This window comes from Terrapene carolina, unplaced genomic scaffold, assembly GCF_002925995.2.
Source record: "Terrapene carolina triunguis isolate 2854851 unplaced genomic scaffold, T_m_triunguis-2.0 Scaffold136, whole genome shotgun sequence".
NCBI classification, from domain to species: domain Eukaryota; kingdom Metazoa; phylum Chordata; order Testudines; family Emydidae; genus Terrapene; species Terrapene triunguis.
In genome coordinates, this window is record NW_020664487.1 from 3,694,799 (window position 1) to 3,714,848 (window position 20,050).

At 47.5% G+C, this 20,050-nt stretch overlaps 1 protein-coding gene across 1 annotated transcript; it reads right to left on the bottom strand.

The window, feature by feature from the left end:
• Positions 1 to 1,619: 1,619 nt before the first annotated feature.
• On the bottom strand, positions 1,620 to 18,433 carry FAM47E (family with sequence similarity 47 member E). The gene is made up of 8 exons (XM_026653276.1): positions 18,417 to 18,433; positions 16,551 to 16,902; positions 15,270 to 15,427; positions 14,430 to 14,583; positions 8,959 to 9,138; positions 6,708 to 6,860; positions 4,655 to 4,732; positions 1,620 to 1,733 (listed from the first exon to the last, which is right to left on the bottom strand). Exons 1-8 carry the CDS (start codon positions 18,431 to 18,433, stop codon positions 1,620 to 1,622), a joined length of 1,206 nt encoding a protein of 401 aa, XP_026509061.1.
• Between the last annotated feature and the right edge of the window lie 1,617 nt (positions 18,434 to 20,050).

The following is a 20,050-nucleotide window of genomic DNA, read 5'->3' on the forward strand; positions in this document are numbered from 1 at the left end:
CTACCCTGTGTCTGGGATCCACTACCCCAAGTGAAAACAAACTTTTGTAGTGATAATCAGGATGGCCCATTTCAAACAGTTGACAAGATGGTGTGAGTATCAGTAGGGGGGAAATTAACATGGGGAAATAGTTTTTACTTTGTGTAATGACCCATCCACTCCCAGGCCTTATTGAAGCCTAATTTAATGGTGTCCAGTTTGCAAATTAATTCCAGTTCTGCAGTTTCTCGTTGGAGTCTGTTTTTGATGGTTTTTTTGTTGGAGTATTGTGACTTTTAGGTCTGTAATTGAGTGACCAGGGAGGCTGAAGTGTTCTCCGACTGGTTTTTGAGTTATGATTCTTGACGTCTGATTTGTGTCCATTTATTCTTTTGCGTAGAGACTGTCTGGTTTGGCCAATGTACATGGCAGAGGGGCATTGCTGGCACATGATGGCATAGATCACATTGGTAGATGTGCAGGTGAACGAGCCCCTGATGCTGTGGCTGATGTGGTTAGGTCCTATGATAGTGTCCCTTGAATAGATATGCGGACAGAGTTGGCATCGGGCTTTGTTGCAAGGATAGGTTCCTGGGTTAGTGTTTTTGTTGTGTGGTGTGTGGTTGCTGGTGAGTATTTGCTTCAGGTTGGGGGGCTGTCTGTAAGCGAGGACTGGCCTGTCTCACAAGGTCTGTGAGAGTGAGGGATCGTCCTTCAGGATAGGTTGTAGATCCTTGATGATGCGCTGGAGAGGTTTTAGTTGGGGGCTGAAGGTGATGGCTAGTGGTGTTCTGTTCAGGAGCGGTGCCAGGGTTTTTGCCACCCTAGGCGGCAGTGCTCCTCCTCTGAGCATTAAGGGGGCTTGGGGTCTTCGGCGGCAGGGGTCCTTCCAGTCCGCGTCTTCGGGGCACTTCGGCGGCGGGTCCCGGAGCGAGTGAAGGACCCGCTGCCGAATTTCCGCCGAAGACCCGGAGCGGAAGGACCCCCCGCCGCCGAATTTCCGCCGCGGGCAGCAAAATACCACCCCTCAAATCCTGCCACCCTAGGCGACCACCTAGGGTCGCCTAGTGGAAGCGCCAGCCCTGGTTCTGTTACTTTCTTTGTTGGGCCTGTCGGGTAGTGGGTGACTTCTGGATATTCTTCTGGCTCTGTCAATCTGTCCCTACTGTTACTCACACCTTCTTGTCAACTGTTTGAAATGGGCCATCCTGATTATCATTACAAAAGTTTTTTTTCTCCTGCTGATAATAGCCCACTTTAATGGATTAGTCTCGTTAGAGTTGGTATGGCAACACCCATTTTTTCATGTTCTCTTTATATATATATCTTCCTACTGTATTTTCCATTGCATGCATCCGATGAAGTGGGTTTTAGCCCACGAAAGCTTATGCCCAAATAAATTTGTTAGTCTCTAAGGTGCCACAAGGATTCCTCGTTCTTTTTGCTCATACAGACTAACATGGCTACCCCTCTGAAACTACCCCAAGTGGTTCTGTTTCAAATATATTTGATGAGCAATTTCTGAGGAAGAGGGAAAGAAACCAAATCAACACAGCTTAGAAATGACCATTACAGGAGCCTTCAGAAGGTTTATTTAGAAGAAACAAATGTGAGTTAACAAAGTCAGAGCTCTGCATAAATTAACGAGTGTGGAGGAAAAACCTGCCTTCGGCTCCTTGTGTCTTTTTAAGGCCCTTTGACATCCCCTCTTTTGCTCCTTTACCATCCTTCACAGCCAGCATCTGCAGAAGAAACTAAAGGAAAACACAGATTTAAAATACAGTTACTAGGAATGCATTTAAATGGCCAGCTACTGGCTACAAGATATAAAAGAACAAGTCACAGAGGATCAAGACACCAGTGTGCTTAGTGCTTTAATACAGATCTTTGTTTTGAATGGCATGAGACACGGAGCTGTTGGAAGGTGCATGAATGCAGTTTCCGGGGCAATCAAACGTCTTTGTCTCCATAGGTACCACACGGGCAATGGTGATGGAAGCTTCCCATGCAGTCATGCACCAACCCCATCCTGAGCGAGCCAGAGCATCTTGATAGGTCAGAGGGCAGCTCAGCTCCCATAGCTCATCCATTTTTTGCTCTCTCCACTGAGATCCCCTGAACAGGGAAGCCAATTAGTGCCAGCTGTGGGGGTGATTCTGTGATGTGGACAGTTGTTCACTGGGAACCGGGCTGAGAGTATGCGGCTCCAATGGCCTTTGGCCCAGATCCAGCCTTACTTCCTGCTGCTTTTTACAGGGAGTCGGCGCCTCAGGCCTGGGGAACTAATCAGATCTCTCTGTCCATGACAGTGTCCTAGCAAAACACACACACAGAGTTTCCTCAGAGGCCGTTGCTTCTCTGGGGAGGGGTAGGAGCTGTGGGAGGAGGAGACAGCCTGGAGTAACTGCTGAAATGCTGCCTTACTTACCTGGCACATGGAACAAAGCCAATGACTGCTGGTCCAGGGCAGGGAAAGGACACCATGTTGTTTGCCCTGTTTTGGTTCAACGAGGCACAACCACTGAGCGCAAAGGGAGAGGTGAAAGAGAGCACAAGAATTAGGGGGAAAGGGACCCATCACCAGGTCACAGTCTGATTTCTCAGGAATCATGCTGTTTTCTCTGCTGTTTATGGTCCCCTTTCTCCCCTTGCTTTTCCCCTTCCCAGGCCTTGTGCTCGGTGGTTTAGTCAACATAATCTGGCTCTCCTCCTGCTGAACCCACAAAGCAGTGTGACAGCGCAGCCATGCCTGATCTGCTGAGTCTAATGAGAGCCCCACCTGCCATCTTACTGCCCTAGCTCCAGCCCACCTTCTCCTGCCACCTTCTGCTGTCTTCCCACACCTAGCTGCTTGCATCTCCCTCATCCCTTCTCCCCCTTCACACTGCTGGCTGCCAGCACCACAAAGCCTCCTGAGGCATCACTGCAGACTTCACTTCCCCAATCCACCAGGAACAAGAAGCACAACACCCAGTCCTAGCTGATGGGGTGTAGAGAGGGACTCTGGGGCTGATTGGGATGAGGGGGCACAACTAGAAGCAGGAAGACGTGGGTTTTCTGCATGAGGTAGCTAATGGAACCTATTCCGGTGTGGGACGGGGTGAAAGGGAAACTCTGCCTTGGGATTAGAGGACCAAAGGGGAATAGGGAGACTGACCTCAGACTGAGGGAGAAGAGAAACTCATCTGGAAGCAGGGAGCCTGGGCTAGGAGGGGCAAGACCCAGGAAGAAAGGAGCGGACTCTAAGAATGGGAAGGTGAGCAGAAAGAGGATGAATGAACAGATGGTAAGGCCAAGAAGAGGAACACAACACAGAGAGGGGAGATCAGAGGAATGCTGACCATAATTGGGGTGGGGGCAAAAATGTGCAAGCCAAACCATCTGAATCCGGGATGGTGTGAATATCGTTTATTTGTGTAGGTGATAAGAAGGGTTTTTATTGACAGATATAGGGGAGGGACCATCTCTGTTCTGCAGCCTTCTTTCCATCTTCACCTGCAGCTTTTCTAGCTTTGCTTCTTCCTGTCTGGTCTGTCACCCACTTCGTTTTCTTCTTTTTGCCTCCATCTCTCCCTTTTTCTTTGAAGGTGACCGATTTGGAGACATTCAGTGCCAGCCTGTCACAATGTTTGGCCCGGGGGCCAGACCTAACCTATCATATATAAATGTGTATAATATGGTCCAGATGAGTCCCAGGCACCAGGTGACGTGCAAAATCCCAACGTTTCCTGGGGAGTCCCAGTCACCTCTAAAGGGGATGTGTCTTCTTTGCCTATTGACTGCCTGACGGCACCAATTTCCACTGAGCAAAACACTTCCAGTGCTGCCTCACCCATGTACCAGGCCCATCCCCGTGAGCTGATGACCTCCAGTGGAAATCCAGCACTTGGAAATGATTCTGCTTTCAGCCACAGCGTGGAAACTGTGGAGGATGCTGCAGCCAAAGGGTTAAGCGGAAAAGACAATGGTTACTTCTTAATGTGATCACCCTGGCAAGCGATGAGTGCACCGTTAGATGCAATGAGCCAAGGGGCATTCTAAGGCCTGGCCTTCCTTGTCGAGCTCTGAATGAATGGCCTATGAGGAGGGCTCTTTGTTGGGTTGATTGTGGCCATGACGAAACACTATCTTGCAGTATGTCCTGCTGAGGTGTCTCGTGCAGCCTTCACCATCCCTGTCCAAACTGTGCTAGCTGCTACCATGTTTCAATGCCAGCAGGGGTCAAGCCTAGGTTCCCTGACCAGTGTGAGTTGTTTTGAACAGGAACTGGTCTACCCGAAGCTATTTTACAGCCTTGAGGCCAAATTCAGACCCGATAGGGCTGGTGTTTGGCTTTGGTGAACTTCCATCCCTTGTCATAATCAGGTCTGAATTTGGCCCCAGGGCTAAGAGCACAGTTCAGTAACAGCTGTATCATGGTACCCTGGCGTGGTAAGGACTGTAGTGCTCCTCGCTAGGTTGTGTACAGCATGGTTTTATAACATGGTTCTCACAGGGCTCTAAGACTAGCCATCCTTGTCAACCCTGGTCAGTTACACTGGGCTAGAAACAATGATGCTTAAACCAAGATGCACTGAGCACATCTCTTTTCCCAGAGTGCACAGGGCCAGAGGCATACCGGTCTGTCATTGCTACTGAGCACATCAATGGGCTTGTTACGCTCTCACTGACTTACCTCAGGCTTCCGGTAGCCCTTCCTTTCGAGGAATTCCTTAAAAGCGTGTGTTCCATGGAGCTGCGTGACCTCTGCCTCCTAGGAGAATTTCCAAACCAAATTAAGGGAACACTCAAGAATAAATCTCACAGATTTATTTGTTTTTTCATGCCCTCATTCATACAACAAGCCAACAAAGCAAGAAAGGGACAGGGAAGGTTATTTCTGTGAACGTCTCACAAATATGGTAAACTCCATTTCTAATTAATCTCATGCATTGTAGTTCATTCAAGAGATAATTTCTGATTTGCTATTTTTACGGCAATCCAGGTGTTTCATAAGCACTGAATTGCGACGAGACAGTATGTCATTTTTCAGTGAGTGTTGTAGCAAGTCACTAATTACTAGGGGTTATTTTGTAAAGTTGTTGTAACCGTCTGGAATTCCCACCCAGCTCTTATCTCAACATACACACATGAGACATGGTCCAGAATTACTCCCACTCTGAGGTTCACATTTATTGTTAACTGAAATAATAACAAAAAGACAAAGCTTTCTTCTGAACTCCGTTGTTCCTTGGGCTTTTCCCCCACAAGCTCTCCTGCCCCTACCAGACACTCAAACCTTTTCAGACTGCTGGGTTAGAGCTGATAGGACTGAAATTGTCCAGGAGAGCGAGTCCGCAGAAAATCTCTGCATCATTATGCCAGGTTCTAGAATCTGCCACCTTCTCAGATTTTAAAGCAAAAACAATGGGACTGATATTTCTTTATTCAAATTCTGCAAACCAAAACTATCCAACCACCCTCACTTTTATGAGTAGTGTACCCCTGTTTATTCTGTCTCTTGAAGTGTTAAGCTTTTCAAGTGCAGCCCTTTAGTCGGATGAGAAAGTGTATCAGTTTTAACTTCTTTAATCTCAGGCCTTTGAGAGGCTGATGTGCATCTTACTTCTATACTTGTTTGCTAGAACAAAAGGGAAAAACTAAAAAAAGGGAAAAGGAAATAGTTGCAAAATGAGGAAGTCTCTGTTTATCAATTTGATAATAATAAATAATATATGCAATTATTATAAATATTTCTATAGCACTTCTGTCTGAATAGCTAAATGAATTTTGCATTCATTAACTTCTTTTACCTCACCGTATACATACCCCTCTGAGGTAGGTAAGATATATAGAGACCACTTCCCCCATCACTGACGATCAGCCATCTCTGGGATGAAGCACACTAACTATTTAATGTTGCACAACAAAGCTATACCACAGATTGGTCCAGGAAGTGGAGAAAAATACCATCTCCAGTTAAAAATGCAGAAGGAATTTAGGAAGTCAAATTCATAGATGGAATTTGACCAGATAGCAGGTTAACACACATGGCCTTCCTGGGATAGTTAAGACTACAAATGAACAAGTCTTTCGGCCAGATCCTAGTCTCTGATAAGGCTGCAACTATGTGATTCTTTAGTGTCAACAAGACCATAGAATTGGGCCTGCTTACAACACTGATGAAATTGACCCTTTGTTTACGTGGGTTGAGACTGTGATCGACAATAATTCCTTCTGAGCTGGAATTGTACATGCTTAGTCTCAGACTGGGAGTGAATTTTTACTGCCAAATGTGAAAGGCGTTTAATCTGGTCTTGAGATGCATGGAAGCAGAGAGAAACATTTTTCATCAGCATTAAATGGACATGAAACTAGAACCCTTTGAAGTAAACATTGTGACTGGCTTTTAGGTCTTCTTTTGAACTCAGCACTTACACAAGGCGCTGTTGTGCCCCCACCTGGGATGGATCATGGGAGTTAGGACGTTCGTACAATTGTCTATTTGTTGTGCTTCTACAGTGCTGAGTTGTGAGGCCATGATCCATGATTGGGGCCTCCAACTGTCACAGAATACAAATAATCAATAAAAATAATAGTCAGGAGGGTGGGTGATATGAACCATTCCCCTCCCACTGTAACTGAGTCAGATAGCATATGGTGTGCAGGCGTGTTCCAGTAACAACGTATGCTCTGCAGCCTTGAACTAGGATGAGAATTTCACCACAGAGATTCCAGAGATGCAGTACCTTTTCACTAAACCGCTTCCCTAAATTCTGAATGGCATCAGCTGCTGCTTTTGGAGCCTCTAAAGGCTCATTTACTTTCTGTTTTCTCCACATTTTTGGGTCAAGGTACCAGGCTCCATACCTGATCTTCTCCCATTTGGGCTGGTAGACACCCTGCACAATAAAATCATAATGATTAGGAATATCCTCTAATCATGTTTGTAGGTCTGACTCACCTCCCACAATGTGTATGTGAACCACTGCCCTCTACTAGCTGGAATGGCAGCCCTGGTCAATGGATGAGATCAGGTGCTCAGGTACCATAGTGGTGAGTGCAAGATGGAGTCAATTGTGTCCCTTTCTGGTGCCTATAGCAGATGTAAGTCCTATCACTGCTATATAAGTGTGAGGTGTTTCACTAGCTACCCCTAGCAATAGCAATATAATAAAAAGTACTAATTTTCATCACCATTGATTCTTCTACTATTCATTAGACTTCAGATAGTGAAATCATTCTCTCCATGTTCTCCTACCTACATCTCTATACTAGTGAGTTGTTCTTTCTCATAGACAAGGACATAGACAGGAATTCAGGTTTAACTAGAAGCTGTCAGTTTCCCTTGGAAATATTCCTCAATAATAAAATAGAAAGCGAAACAGAGGGGCAAAATCTATGGGGGGAATAGAGTGGACAGGAAGAAGAGCGCATGGAGCTGTGGGAGGGGCTTCAGTTGAAATGAATTAGCGAGGAAGAAAGTTATCCTTTTCCATTCACTCTCCTGCACTCATCTACACTGAGCAGAAGGACTGCCCAAAGGTGCACCAAAAATAGAGTAACACAAAATATCCCAACACCTAACAGCAGCTTGCAAAACTCTTTATCTCAAACACCAGTCCCCCAACATAGTCAGCCTGTGCAAAAACTTGCACGTAGATCCTGATAGAGCCCTTGGGAATTAACATTGTCTACGCCCTGGGGTTGTCTGACCACTGATTAAAGCTGTGGTTCTCAACCTTTTCATACCAGGACCTGCTGCCCATTTAATGACATAGCAAGGGCAGGATGGAGACAACCTTATTGACACATGTTCATGCTATAGTAGGTGACAAAGCATCACCTTGCAGAATTAACGTATTTCCTTATTATACTACTTTAAAAATCAGACTGTTTTCAAGGATTATGAATAGGAGTATAGATGTCACTCCTCGTTGTATGTGACATTACAGAATGGCCAGCAGGTGGCATTTCAAGACCATTAGTCTGCACAAAAAGCTCCGCACCCTGTATATAGTGGAGAGACTATTTCCTTTGGTTTTTGTAAAACGGGCTTTTGAGGATCAATATTCTCCCTTCCCTCTGACCCCAATTCTTGTCCAAGGAGAGAATTTCTAATGATGACCCAACGAAAAGGAGAGGAACACATGAAAACAAAACTAGCAAATCTGGCGTTAGTATCAGAGGTCTATAATCAGTACAAGCTCTCGGAATGATCTCCTGGGGTCTATATATTCTTTACGTTTTCTGCCATTAAAAGCTTGGAGGCAACCACTGGAGAGATGAGTTGTTTCTCACGGGGACTCAGATGATGGGGTAAGTAAAGCACAAGCCATGCCCTTCTACATGGCTAGTGGGCTTCCTTTCAATGACTGGGGACCTAGTAGGCTTGAAAGGAGAAATATGAGACACTGCAAGATAAAAGTCATTTACTATGGCCGTGAAAATTCCCTGTTGAACCCTAGTAGAAACAGCTCAAAATAAGAGAGATCAAATCTACTATGTATGCCCTGCAGTTCCTGCTGAATCCGATATTTCTCTTCCTAGGCACAATAGCAAATATCATTTTACAGGTCATCTCTTGCCAGTTGTTTTAGAAACATAATGAGAGTGGTCCCAAACCCACTTTTGTTCCACTGAGGACAATGGTAGTTTTGCATGCAGTAGAATGGAAGAATCAGTCCCAACTGTGATAGCGTATAACAGAGAAGCAGAATGAAATACTAGCTAATACATACTAGAAGTAATATATTGTTTCACAGATTTGATTGCTGATAATAGACAGAGTATAGAATTGTGGACATTGCCATTGATTTGATGTGGAAGGCGCTCAGATACTATGGTAGTGCGTGGCAGTATAAAACGCTAAGACTAAGATAACATAACACAGTACAAAATATAGGGCCAGATCCTGAGAGGTGCTGAGCGCCCTGAACTCCCATTGAAGTTAATAAGAGCTGCAGGTGCAGCTTGTTTAGTTTTCCCTGGCCTGCTTACCTTAGGAGGACTCTTTATAGCTTTCAGGGAGGATGAAACCCCCAGACGCTTTCTCAGCTCCGGTGGCACATTGTTTATCTCCACCACTTCCACAGGCATAGTCAGCGTGGGCTTGGTTTCAAAACCGGTATCAAACAGCCTCATGATGGTATCTTCATCGAGGTTATAATGTTCTCCTCCCTGCCATAATACGCCAAGCGCGCCGTTAGGAGGTAGCAGGAGGCAGTTCCTGACGTTGTCAAACACACCACACTTGGGGGGTGGAGGAAATATTTACAACATACTGGTAGAGAGCTAGATGTTCAGCAGATTGGGGACAGGCACCATTGCCCAGCACCAGTTCCAGCCTGGCGCAGGACAGTGGTTACCAACAGCTGTTATCTATTTAGGCAGATCATTACCAATCTGCTATCTGCCCTGCTCAGTAGGATTGAATCCTGTTACATGCTGTGAGCTGGCCCTTTAAGGCAGTGGCCCTCAAGCTTTCCAGACTACTGTACCCTTTCAGGAGTCTGATGTGTCTTGGGTACCCCCAAGTTTCACTTTACTTAAAAACTACTTGCTTACAAAATCAGACATCAAAATGCAAAAGTGTCACAGCACACTATTGCTGAAAAATGGCTGACTTTCTCGTTTTATATAATTATAAAGTAAATCAATTGGAATATAAATATTGTACTTACATTTCAGCGTATGGTATACAGAGCGGTATAAACAAGTCATTGTCTGTATGAAATTTAATTTGTACTCACTTCGCTAGTGCTTTCTATGGAGCCTGTTGTAAAACTAGGCAAATAGCTAGATGAGCTGATGTTCCACTGGAAGCACTCCGCATACTGCCAGGGGTACGTGTACCCCTGGTTGAGAACCACTGCTTTAAGGGAATCGGGGGTCAGCCTCACCTATGACTAGTTTATCTCAGAGCAGGCAGGTCATTTGATGAGGGACCAGGAGACTAAGAACCAGGCCTGCTTAGAGATGCCCAACTCCCACTGACGTGCCGTGTGATTTGGATGCCAAACTCTCTTGCGTGCTTGTGAAAATCACAGCCTAGATTCCTAAACAGGCAGAAAGTGATTTTTTCCCCCAGGAACTAATGCTATTTCCTGGAGACAGATCCACATTAGACTAGAAGAGCAGGGGCTTCCAGAGACTGAAACCAAGTCTTGCACCACACGCCTTGGGACACAACTTCTTGTGATGCTAAGTCACCATGCCCCTCTTTGAAACGGTTCTTCTTAGTTCCTCTTTGCTTTCCTGGTGTAGGAATTCAAGAAGTATGTCAAAGGTCCCTTTACCATGTGCTGCTCTGATCAGAAAAAGTCCTTTCCCACCCAGTCAGATCAGCTATACAGTAAAACAAGACGTGAGCACATGACACAGTGCAACACAGGGGTCAGTGATTCTGTAACTTCCGGTCTGCTTTCTATTTTGAAACAGGTCACTGAAGGCCATTTGTGCTCTGAGTGGGATACGAGGGCAGTGCTAGGCATACAGTCCCCTGAGATTGACAGGTCTAGTGCCTACCATGGCGTTCTCCTAAAGTCCGGGAACCGGGCACAGTGGGGAAGGCAGAGAATGGCTAGCCTCTGAGCACTCCTTGGCACACTCCAATGTCAGGGGTGAGGACAGAGGTAGAATGGCCAATGCAGCCCACATTTCTCATATAGCATTTCCCAATCCTGCTCCCTAATACTATCCTGTCCATTTCAATCTCAATTTTAAAGCAATAGCACTTGGCCACAATGAACACAGAAAACATCAGATCATGTGAGAGTCTCTGTCACACGAAACAATGGCTTAGTGTGCTAGGAAAGTGACTGCATCGCTTTATCACACTCTTACTCTGCTTCTTAGAGGGGATGGAGCAAAGAGCCATGCCAGATAACTGAAGATACCGCTGCTGTGATAAGCAGCCGCACAGTTAAGGGATGCTGGACATCTGCCTTTCCTTCTGAACAGCTACTGGAACATCTATTTTCCATACTGGGCTAAATCCTGGGAAGTGCTGAGTTGAAATTACTGGGAGTTGCAGGTGCTTGGGGGGGTCAGGGCTCCCCGTTCCATGGAAAGACCTGTGGACATAGGCCTCGGGGAGGGAAAACTTGGCTATGATCCCCTTGGGGAGGGGACATTGCAAGGAAATCCGACTTCCTGCTCAGATGTGGCAGTAATGGGGCGCCTAGTAAGACCGATGATTCCGTGACTGGGCTGGGCTCCACAGGACAGAGGGATGGATCTGCACCCAGCAGATCCCAAGATCCACAGGAGGGCAGGACCGTGCGTATCCATCTGACTCTAGATCTCAGGGGTTCATGGAGCCCCTAATGGGTCTATACTCCCAAGGTCTCCCCTGGACACAGCTGCCCCCATGATCCTCCTTAAAGGGTTCTCCAGCAAAGAGGGGCTCTCTGTTAACAGTAATACAGGGTGGAGCTGCAGTACCTCTTCCTAGTAATCTGCACTGCTGTAATCACAAAGCGACTACCCTAGCCCCACCCCCAGCTCAAACTCCCAAATTTGTCCCCATGAGGACCAATTCATAACCCCATGGAGAGCCCTTTGAGGATCCCGGAAGAAGGGTGGGGACAGTGCTGAAGAGATGGCTTATCCCACTCCTCTGCCCCCATTTCAAGCAGAGCAGGAGGAGGAATCTGTGTACAGACAGCCCTCCATGCACACAATTCAGGGGCAGGTTCTGCTCCAGGCTTTGGGCCTGCTCCTGCTCCCTTTGAAGTCAATGACAAAACACCCATGCCCTGATTTTGAGAGGCATTGAGCACTCACAGCTCCCAGTGAAATCTGAGTTTGGACAGCACCAATGGGGCCTAGTCCATGACTGGAGCTCCTCGGCGCTACAATAATACAAGTAAATAATAATAGCAGGTCCTGTGGGCACTCAGTACCTCAGTGCTTTCCATGAGGCAGGACTGGGGAACAGGGCCCACTCCTTGCAACCTTGTATTTTACCCTCCCTTGTTTGTAATCAACCTCTTAGCAGCCCGGAAACAAAGGGTCCGTCTGTCCCCAGTGGCCCTGTCTTCCTCCAGCACTGCTCACATAGAGATTTTGCTGTGTTTCCAGCACAACAGGTGCCGACACGGTGGCCTTTTGTCCCCTTATCAAGCTTTACACACCCCCGGTGATAGGAGTCAAGGGTTATTTTGCAAACAGAGCCTCATTCTAGAAGCAGGTAGACATGAGCTCCGTTGCAGCAAGGCAAAGGTATTTTTAGCTAATGGCTGCTGCCATGCAGTAGGGGGTATTCACTCCTTACAGTCTCATTTCTAGGGAATTCCTTTCTGAGGGTACGTCTATACTTACCTCCGGGTTCGGCGGTAAGCAATCGATCTTCTGGGATCGATTTATCGCGTCTTGTCTAGACGCGATAAATCGATCCCGGAAGTCCTCGCCATCGACGCTGGTACTCCTGCTCCGCGAGAGGAGTAAGCGGAGTCGACGGGGGAGCCTGCCTGCCGCGTGTGGACCCGCGGTAAGTACCTTGTAGTTCGAACTAAGGTACTTCGACTTCAGCTACGTTATTCACGTAGCTGAAGTTGCGTATCTTAGTTCGAACTGGGGGGTTAGTGTGGACCAGCCCTCAGATGCACCATGGGGCATTTAAACATAATCCGCATTTGGAATTGGAGGGAAGACACACGCCACCAGATTGTTTGTTATCGTACAGTAGGTCCAGTGGGCCTCATAAGGTAACCGTATTTCCCTTTACGGTCTCTGTCCCGAGACCCTTCACAAGGCTATTGACATACATGATTTTCGAAGGATTTGTTGACACAATGGGTCAGATCTTCAGTGCCTCGGACATCATAAAGCAGACAGATACCTTTCCCTGGCACTGGGGAATTCCCAGCCTCCTGCCTGGTGTAGAGGGTTGTATCAAGGGTAGGAGGGGCAGGACTGTAACATGCTGCGCTCCCGCCAACCCTCCCCAGCAAAACAGCTTCTCCAGAGCCATTTCAAACTGGCCCATATTCGAACAACTCTTAGGCTGCTCTATTTTTGAGCCAGAAGCTGCCAGTCGCAGGATCAGGAGAACTCTGAGCCACCTTTGTCTCGCTCAGTGCAGTCAAGGATTGAAGCTGGTATTTTACTATTTGTACATATTAAAGCGACTAGCATGAATCCAGAGAAACACTGACATTGTTTTCTGCAAAACAAATGTATTTCTATTGAGCTATTTGAATGACTGAGCAAACGATAACATAAACCAGGCTAGCAAATGACTCTACTTAAAGCCTTCAATTCCCATGACATAGGTGAGACTCAAAGGAGAGAGTTTGGTCTTTGACAGAAGATGGACTCTTGAGACAAAGCAGGCACTTGTCTGGTCTGGAGACTACAGTCTGACTTAGATCCACAGATATAGATAGCCACAGTGAGAAGATGCTGTGAAATCCCTGGTTATCCAAGACCTCTCTGTACTAAGTGGCACACTATAAGAGTATGTCTGAACACTGCTATGTAAATATTCAGGATCCAGGGGCCTGCTCTTGCTCCCGTTGAAGTCCATGGGACTTTGGCCGCTGACTTCAGTGAAAGCGTAACCAAGTACCCCAGGTCTGAAAGCACTTGGGATGGGATTTTCAAAAGCATTCACCATGGTCCTAACTCTGTTCCCATGGCGGTCAATGGAATCTTTACCATTGACTTCAATGGAAGCCGAGTTAGGCCAATGCAGAGTGCTATTTAAAATCCCAGGCATGGCGTGTAGATAATGTTTTCACCCCTCAGCTCATAGAGAGCCATGCCAGAAGCATTCCCCAAACTCTGCCCTATCTTAAACCCACCTGATCCCACTGACATTTGTGGTGCTGCAGTAACACTCAAGTTAGAATTTGGCTCCTAGAGAAAGGGAATGTGCCGATATTTATTTGCACATTTTTAAACTGTGTCCATCATAGTAACCTGTGTTCACTAAAATCAATGCCTGAATTGCTGAGTCACTGTCAATCAAAAAAATTGGCCCTGAGTCCAAAATGAAGCAGTTAAATCTAACCAATAACTCCCCCTCCACACGTCTCTCAGGCAAATGCTTGAGTAAACAGATGGACTTGGCAGATTTACAGAATAAACTGATTTGCTTTGCATTTGGGCTACTTCAATTACACTTCTGTAAAAGCAGAATAAGGGTTAACATTGTCAGACTTGGGTGCCTCAGGTTAAGCACCTAAAGCCATATTGAGGCTGGGATTTTCAAAAGCGACTATGGGAGTTAGGCTCCAAACTCCCAGTGACTGTCAATGGAAGTTGGGCATAAGTGGCCTATATCTTTCAAGAGGTGCTGAGCATCCGCATCTCCCATTGCCGTCTGTGGAAGCTGTAGTGCTCAGGGCATGTTAGCTGAGGGACCCACTTAGGATGTAGATGCCCTTCGGGTACCCAAGTCTGAAAACATTAGCCCAAGTCATTACTGGACTGCTGGGATAGGAGGGTTTTGGTTTTCAACTTACCCAAGAAGCAACCCAGTCACAAAACTCCTTAGTCACTTGCTTTACGTTCTCATCAAGGGGAGGAACGTACCTCCGTCTGGCTGCCTTCTCTCTTGCTGCTACCTCTTTCTTGGAAAACAATGTGTATGGACTCTTGCCTTTAGACTGCTTGAGGCTGAAGAGATGGATATGACACAGTTATTCACAGTCTGTAAGTGCCTCTCATCAGCACAAATGCGTTCCTGCGGTTTCAGATCTGTGGGGTTTGAATAATTGTCTCTGTGCCTGCTGCTCCCAGCTTGCAATTCATACTTCCTTCTGTAAGGAAGATACTGCTGCTGCTTCTTCTGCAGAGTCCCCTTATTATAGAGCTGGCTGCCCTCAGCAGACCTACAGCACAGAGAGATTTACGTGCACATCTTTACGGTCTGCAGGGAGACCAGCAGCTAGGTTCTGAGACAAAGCCCACTGGAGTCTATGGGAATCTTTCCATTGGCGTCAATGGCTTTGGATCAGGCCCATAAAGACTTATGTGCTGAAGCCCTGCTAAGCCAGCCAGCCCCGGGAAGCCTCCTGGGTGTGTCTAATCAGAGGAACCAGGCAGAAGACTTCAATATCGACTGAGCTGGCTCTCCTGTTTAGCTAGAGCCCAGTTACTAGAAAGGTTGGGGTGTCCCCAAGACCTTTTAAAGCTGAACTGGGGCGGGGTATGGAAAACACCCACCCACAGAAACATTCAGCTCCTCTCTTTCAATACATTTCATTTCAGAGGAGAGAGACTGGACTGAACCCAGGCCCAGCAGCAGAAGGTGGATTCAGATGGCCCTGGGTGCTGCTCGCTCTGTCCTGTCCAGTACTCACAGTGCTGATGGCCTGGGGCTTATTTCTTTACTTTTCCCATCCTCCAGCTGAAACAGCTCTTGCTGAGGGGTGTGGCTCGCTTGGTCACGATCCTTGTATCCAGCTTTACTATGCAAGCACATCTCCGGGTCCAGGATGGTCACAACCTCTTTGAAAAGCTGAGAGCCAAACAAAAACAGAGCACATGTCCAAAAACACCTCACACCCATGGAGACTACATAGGAGACCCCATTACAGATCATGTGCCCTGCCTTAGCTTCCCCATCAGCATGTGATGAACCGTTCTGTGACCTGATCTCGCCATGAACAGAGCCAGGATTCCTTATTTATCCTCAAATTCAAGGGGCTTTCATGGCACAATGAATACAATCACCTTCATTGTCTTACTGCTTCTTAACCTTTGAGCAGTATGATCCTTCTCAGCATTCTGCACTGTACCACTGAGGATGAATATATTCACCCTGAGTTCGCTGTGGCCCCCAGTACAAGGCCTGCCATCTCCCTGCTTCTGGTCCCTCTCTCTCCAAAAGACCATGATAACCTTCCCCTATTCCACCTGAGAGTGGAAAGCTTAATGCTTCCCACGCACTTTCACTCCCTGCCCCCGGCTTGCTTGCATGGAGTCCTTCAGTGTCAACCCCCCCCACCCCAAATCATAAGTGCAGGTGTGCACTGACTAGGCCCTGTTGTTTCCCAACAGAAGAGAGGTTGGGAGGGACCCCAGAGCAGAGGAAGGAAGGATTCTGGGAAAAAGTAGTTATTCAAGAGTCAGGCCAGGGTCCAGATCAGGGCAGGACCCACATCAGGCAAGACTTTGGCCAATTTTAATACAAGAGAGGGATAATCCATTCATTGCCCTGGAACAGCCAGTTATATCTGGAGGTGTGCCCAGTGATGTAAACCAACTGATCGCTGTATAATCTACCAGATATGGAATCGTGTGGTAGACTATTAAAGGAGCCCATTTTTGTATAGTGGCCCATGTTGATGGCTGAGTGGGAGCAGGTTCACTGACTGAACACAAATAGTGTGACAAATCTCAGAATATTAGCAGGGTGTCTCAGAAGCCTGCCGGTGACTGCTGCCAGTTCAAATCTCTCCCTATCTTTAAGGTCACCTTCCCACGACAAGTCAGCTTTAGTAGACGTTCAATTTGTAGGAAATAACATTGTTTTAAAACACCCGATGAGAAAAGCTGGGTCTGGATTACTTTTATATTTAAAACATGCTAAAAGGATGTTCAGTCTTGAGGAAGAACAGCAGCAACCATGGGGACTTTACCTCTGGAGGGATGCTTTCTTCCAGATGAGGGTAGAGCGCAAGGGGGTGTTGGCTCAGGCAGTGTTCTGTCTGTGCAATGTGATCCCACCTGGCTTTCTGCAAAGGACTGAGCCCGGACTGTCTTGTAAACGTTTTCCTTGCCTTCTGCTGGGATGCATTATTAGGTAGAACAATCGGTAAAAGCCCCTTTGTGCCACAGATTATGATGTTGTCAGATGGAGCAGGGACACCACTTCTGAAATCATCCAGGCCACTTTTCAAGAATCTCCAGCGCTGGCTGTTAAGAGAATCTGAGAACTTCGCTTTGTTGCTGCGCTCTCGAAAGCTCTTAGAAGGCAATTTCTCCTTGTACCTGAGACCAAACGCTGCTGGTCAGTGCTTAAAGTAAGGGGGATGAGTTTTAACAAAGCACAGTAATATCTCTGCCACCTGTCCAGCTCAAATATGAACTCACCATTCCATTCCATTCCCTTGCCAGACTGAGACTCTGCAAAATACACAGGGAGGTGTTATATATATGGAGATATACCTATCTCATAGAACTGGAAGGGACCCCAAAAGGTCATCGAGTCTAGCCCCCTGCCATCACTAGCAGAACCAAGTACTGATTTTGCCCCAGATCCCTAAGTGGTTCCCTCAAGGATTGAACTCACAACCGTAGGTTTAGCAGGCCAATGCTCAAACCACTGCCAGATCAGAGCCATGTGCCTATGTTCAAATGGTCTGTCCTAAAATGCAGACCTGGAATTGTCAATAAAGTTGGCCTGATTTTCAGAGATGATGAGCAGCCAGGACTCCAGCTGAAGACCAGGAGAGCTGCAGCTGTTCAACAGCTCTGAAAATCAAGCCCAAATATTCATTTATTAAATCCTCTGATTTTAAAAAAATGAAGACTTTGAACCAAATTCACCCTGGGTATGAACAGGTGTGATTCCACTGAAGTCCCTGGAGCCACCCCCACTTACGCCAGCTGTGAATTTGGTTCATGCTGTATCGTTAAAAAACAAACACAAGTTTTATTGTTTTAGCATTGATTAAAAAAAACAGGCCAAAGAATGCAGTGATCTAATGTCCTCCCCATATTTTGAGTGGTCTGTGGGATTTGAGTTAATGGTTTAGACCCAAGTGTCCACATCTCAATGGACATTAATTTGGCAATGGGCATTTGCATCCGAAAGGCCAAACACTGAACAGCCAAGGAGACTTGCACTGCCACTGCCTGGGTTATTATGGCTGATAGATGGATCCAAAGAGCATGCCAATCCTATAAGTCTCTCAGTCTGGCACGTTTCCTACCAAAAAAGTCACTCACTATATGCATAGTGACTCAAACTCATGCACTTCATATATGTTAATAGCTGGTTAGATGTGCTCAACCCCTGCCTTCTTAAGTGGTCACAAAACATTTTAAAGAAAGGAGAAAAACTCTTCCCTATTTATAAATTTAAAAACAGATATAAGTATCAAATAAGCCCATGCCAACAAAAGTGCAAGGATCATGCAAGGCTCATGCCTAATTGAGGACAGTCTTGCATATCCCATGCATGATCCCAGCATGGGCCCCTCTGTAACAATGTAAGAGTAGGCAGAGGATTATTTCACAGTCCTATGCTGAAAACACGGCATGCCACATGGACAAGGCCCTTTACCAAGCAAGAGGGAATGGCATGAGTGTTGCTAACAGCACACGGCTCAGGCTTTGATATGTCAGCCCTGTTGTTTGCCACCCACTCAAATCAGGATGGTGAACGGCTCTGCTGTCTGCCTGGGGCCATGAGGGTGAGCTTCACACGCCCAATGTGAATTTGCCAGAAGGATGGGCACAACTAGGCAATGATGTACAGCCTCCCCACAAACCCCGCTCACCACGGGGCTGAGTCCATCCCTGCAGGTAGGAGGCAGCTGCTGCGGACCGTTGGTGGGACAAGGTGCTCCTCTCCCCCTCCCCGCCACAAGGCAGAACATTAGGGCTGTCTCCGTTCCAAGCACCGGCTCCAACCACCCAGGCTGAGAATGCTGGTTGCTAGGAGACCGTGGCAAGGGGGTGCATGCAAGAGTGGGAGAGGCTGTTGGGCAGAGTAACTGTCACATAGGCTTTGACTGACCCCTCTCCTATTGTATCTGCCCCCCAACCTCCCTCTCTTCCCCACCCCCATCATGTCTATCATGTTGGCTCCAGTGCACCACAACTGTTGGCCAAGCTTCCTCTCCACACCATGGCTGCCAGGCCTGGCCCTCCCCCAAGAGCAGTGTGGCCACGGGGCCTGCCACTTCTTGTGTCTTCACGGCCTGCCTCCCACCTGGGCACAGCAGTTCCAGGGCCTTCCCTCCAATGGGCGGTAAAGCAGTCAGGCCTGTTCGCTCCCCCTCACACACTGCACCCACAGGGCCAGCCTCCTCACTCCCCCATGGGCACCCACCACACACAGCGTCACTGCCGAACGCCACACCCGCCCGGACGTAACCACCGAAGTAGCTCAGCCACGTAACCAGGAAACATGGGGAGAGTTAAGGCCACACTGTGGCTGATCAGGGTGAGGGTGAAGAGCCGTGGGCTGAGGTGGTTCTGTCTGCCTGGGTTCTTACACAGGTGCCCTCCCAAGAGTAGAAACTACCCCGACAGCGAAATCAGGTTGAGAATGGGACCTGATGAATGGAGTGTAGCTAGGGTATTGAGCGGCTTCACAACTTATTTCCTTGCTTGCACTGCTATGGAGAGTCTTTGATGCACCGATGCCTTGGTACAGAGACAGTCAGCTTCCTGCAGCACTGCTGGGTACACTGGGGAGCTGAAGCAGCAGCACCAAGGGAATGATTCAAGGGCTGATGACTTGGTTTGGAGACAATGAGCTCTTCCCCCCACCACTCCACCTTCCAGTCCCCATGCAAAGCAAAAACCCTCCCCCCCAAGTCCCTGACACACACATGCACATACAACGTCTCTTTCCCACAGTCTCCATCCATCCCTGCTAAATCCATCCGCTTTCTCTGCATTCCTGCTGAACCCTCATATCCCACGATCAGGGCCGCCGAGAGCGGGTTCGGGCCACGCTGAAAAAAAATTTCGGGCCCCCTAGCAAGGGTGGACCGGCTAAACAAGGCCGACGAGGGGGGGGGGGGGGAGCCGGGAAAACCGGGCCCCCGCCCCCGTTTTGGGCCCCCGGGGGGGTTTCCCCCCCCCCTCTTGTCGGCCCTGCCCACGATGCCCAACCCGCTGCCCAGACTCACTGGACTATGTACAGAGGCAGCTGCTGAGTCAGGGAGGCAGCAAGTGAAAACAGAACTAGCTGGCGGATGTGTGTGGTTGTGTTGGCTAACCTCGGCATCACTCAGTTAGATGTGATGAGTAAGGGAAGTGCTGTATGTTTAATTTTAAAGTTTCTAATGTGACCTATGTCCCAGATGTTAGAGAGTGTGTGCGTGTGTGTAGCAAATTTCACAAGAGAGCATTGTTAAATGTTTCCCCTGCATAAGTTAGTAAAGATTTCACCAAAAAGATA

Excerpts from the sequence above, each read along its gene's own strand:
- FAM47E (XM_026653276.1), bottom strand. Across the intron at positions 9,139-14,429 it reads GTGACTGGGTTGCTTCTTGG|GGAGGAGAACATTATAACCT; the intron begins GTAAGTTGAAAA and ends GTATTATGGCAG. Across the intron at positions 1,734-4,654 it reads AGGGCTACCGGAAGCCTGAG|TTTCTTCTGCAGATGCTGGC; the intron begins GTAAGTCAGTGA and ends GTTTTCCTTTAG.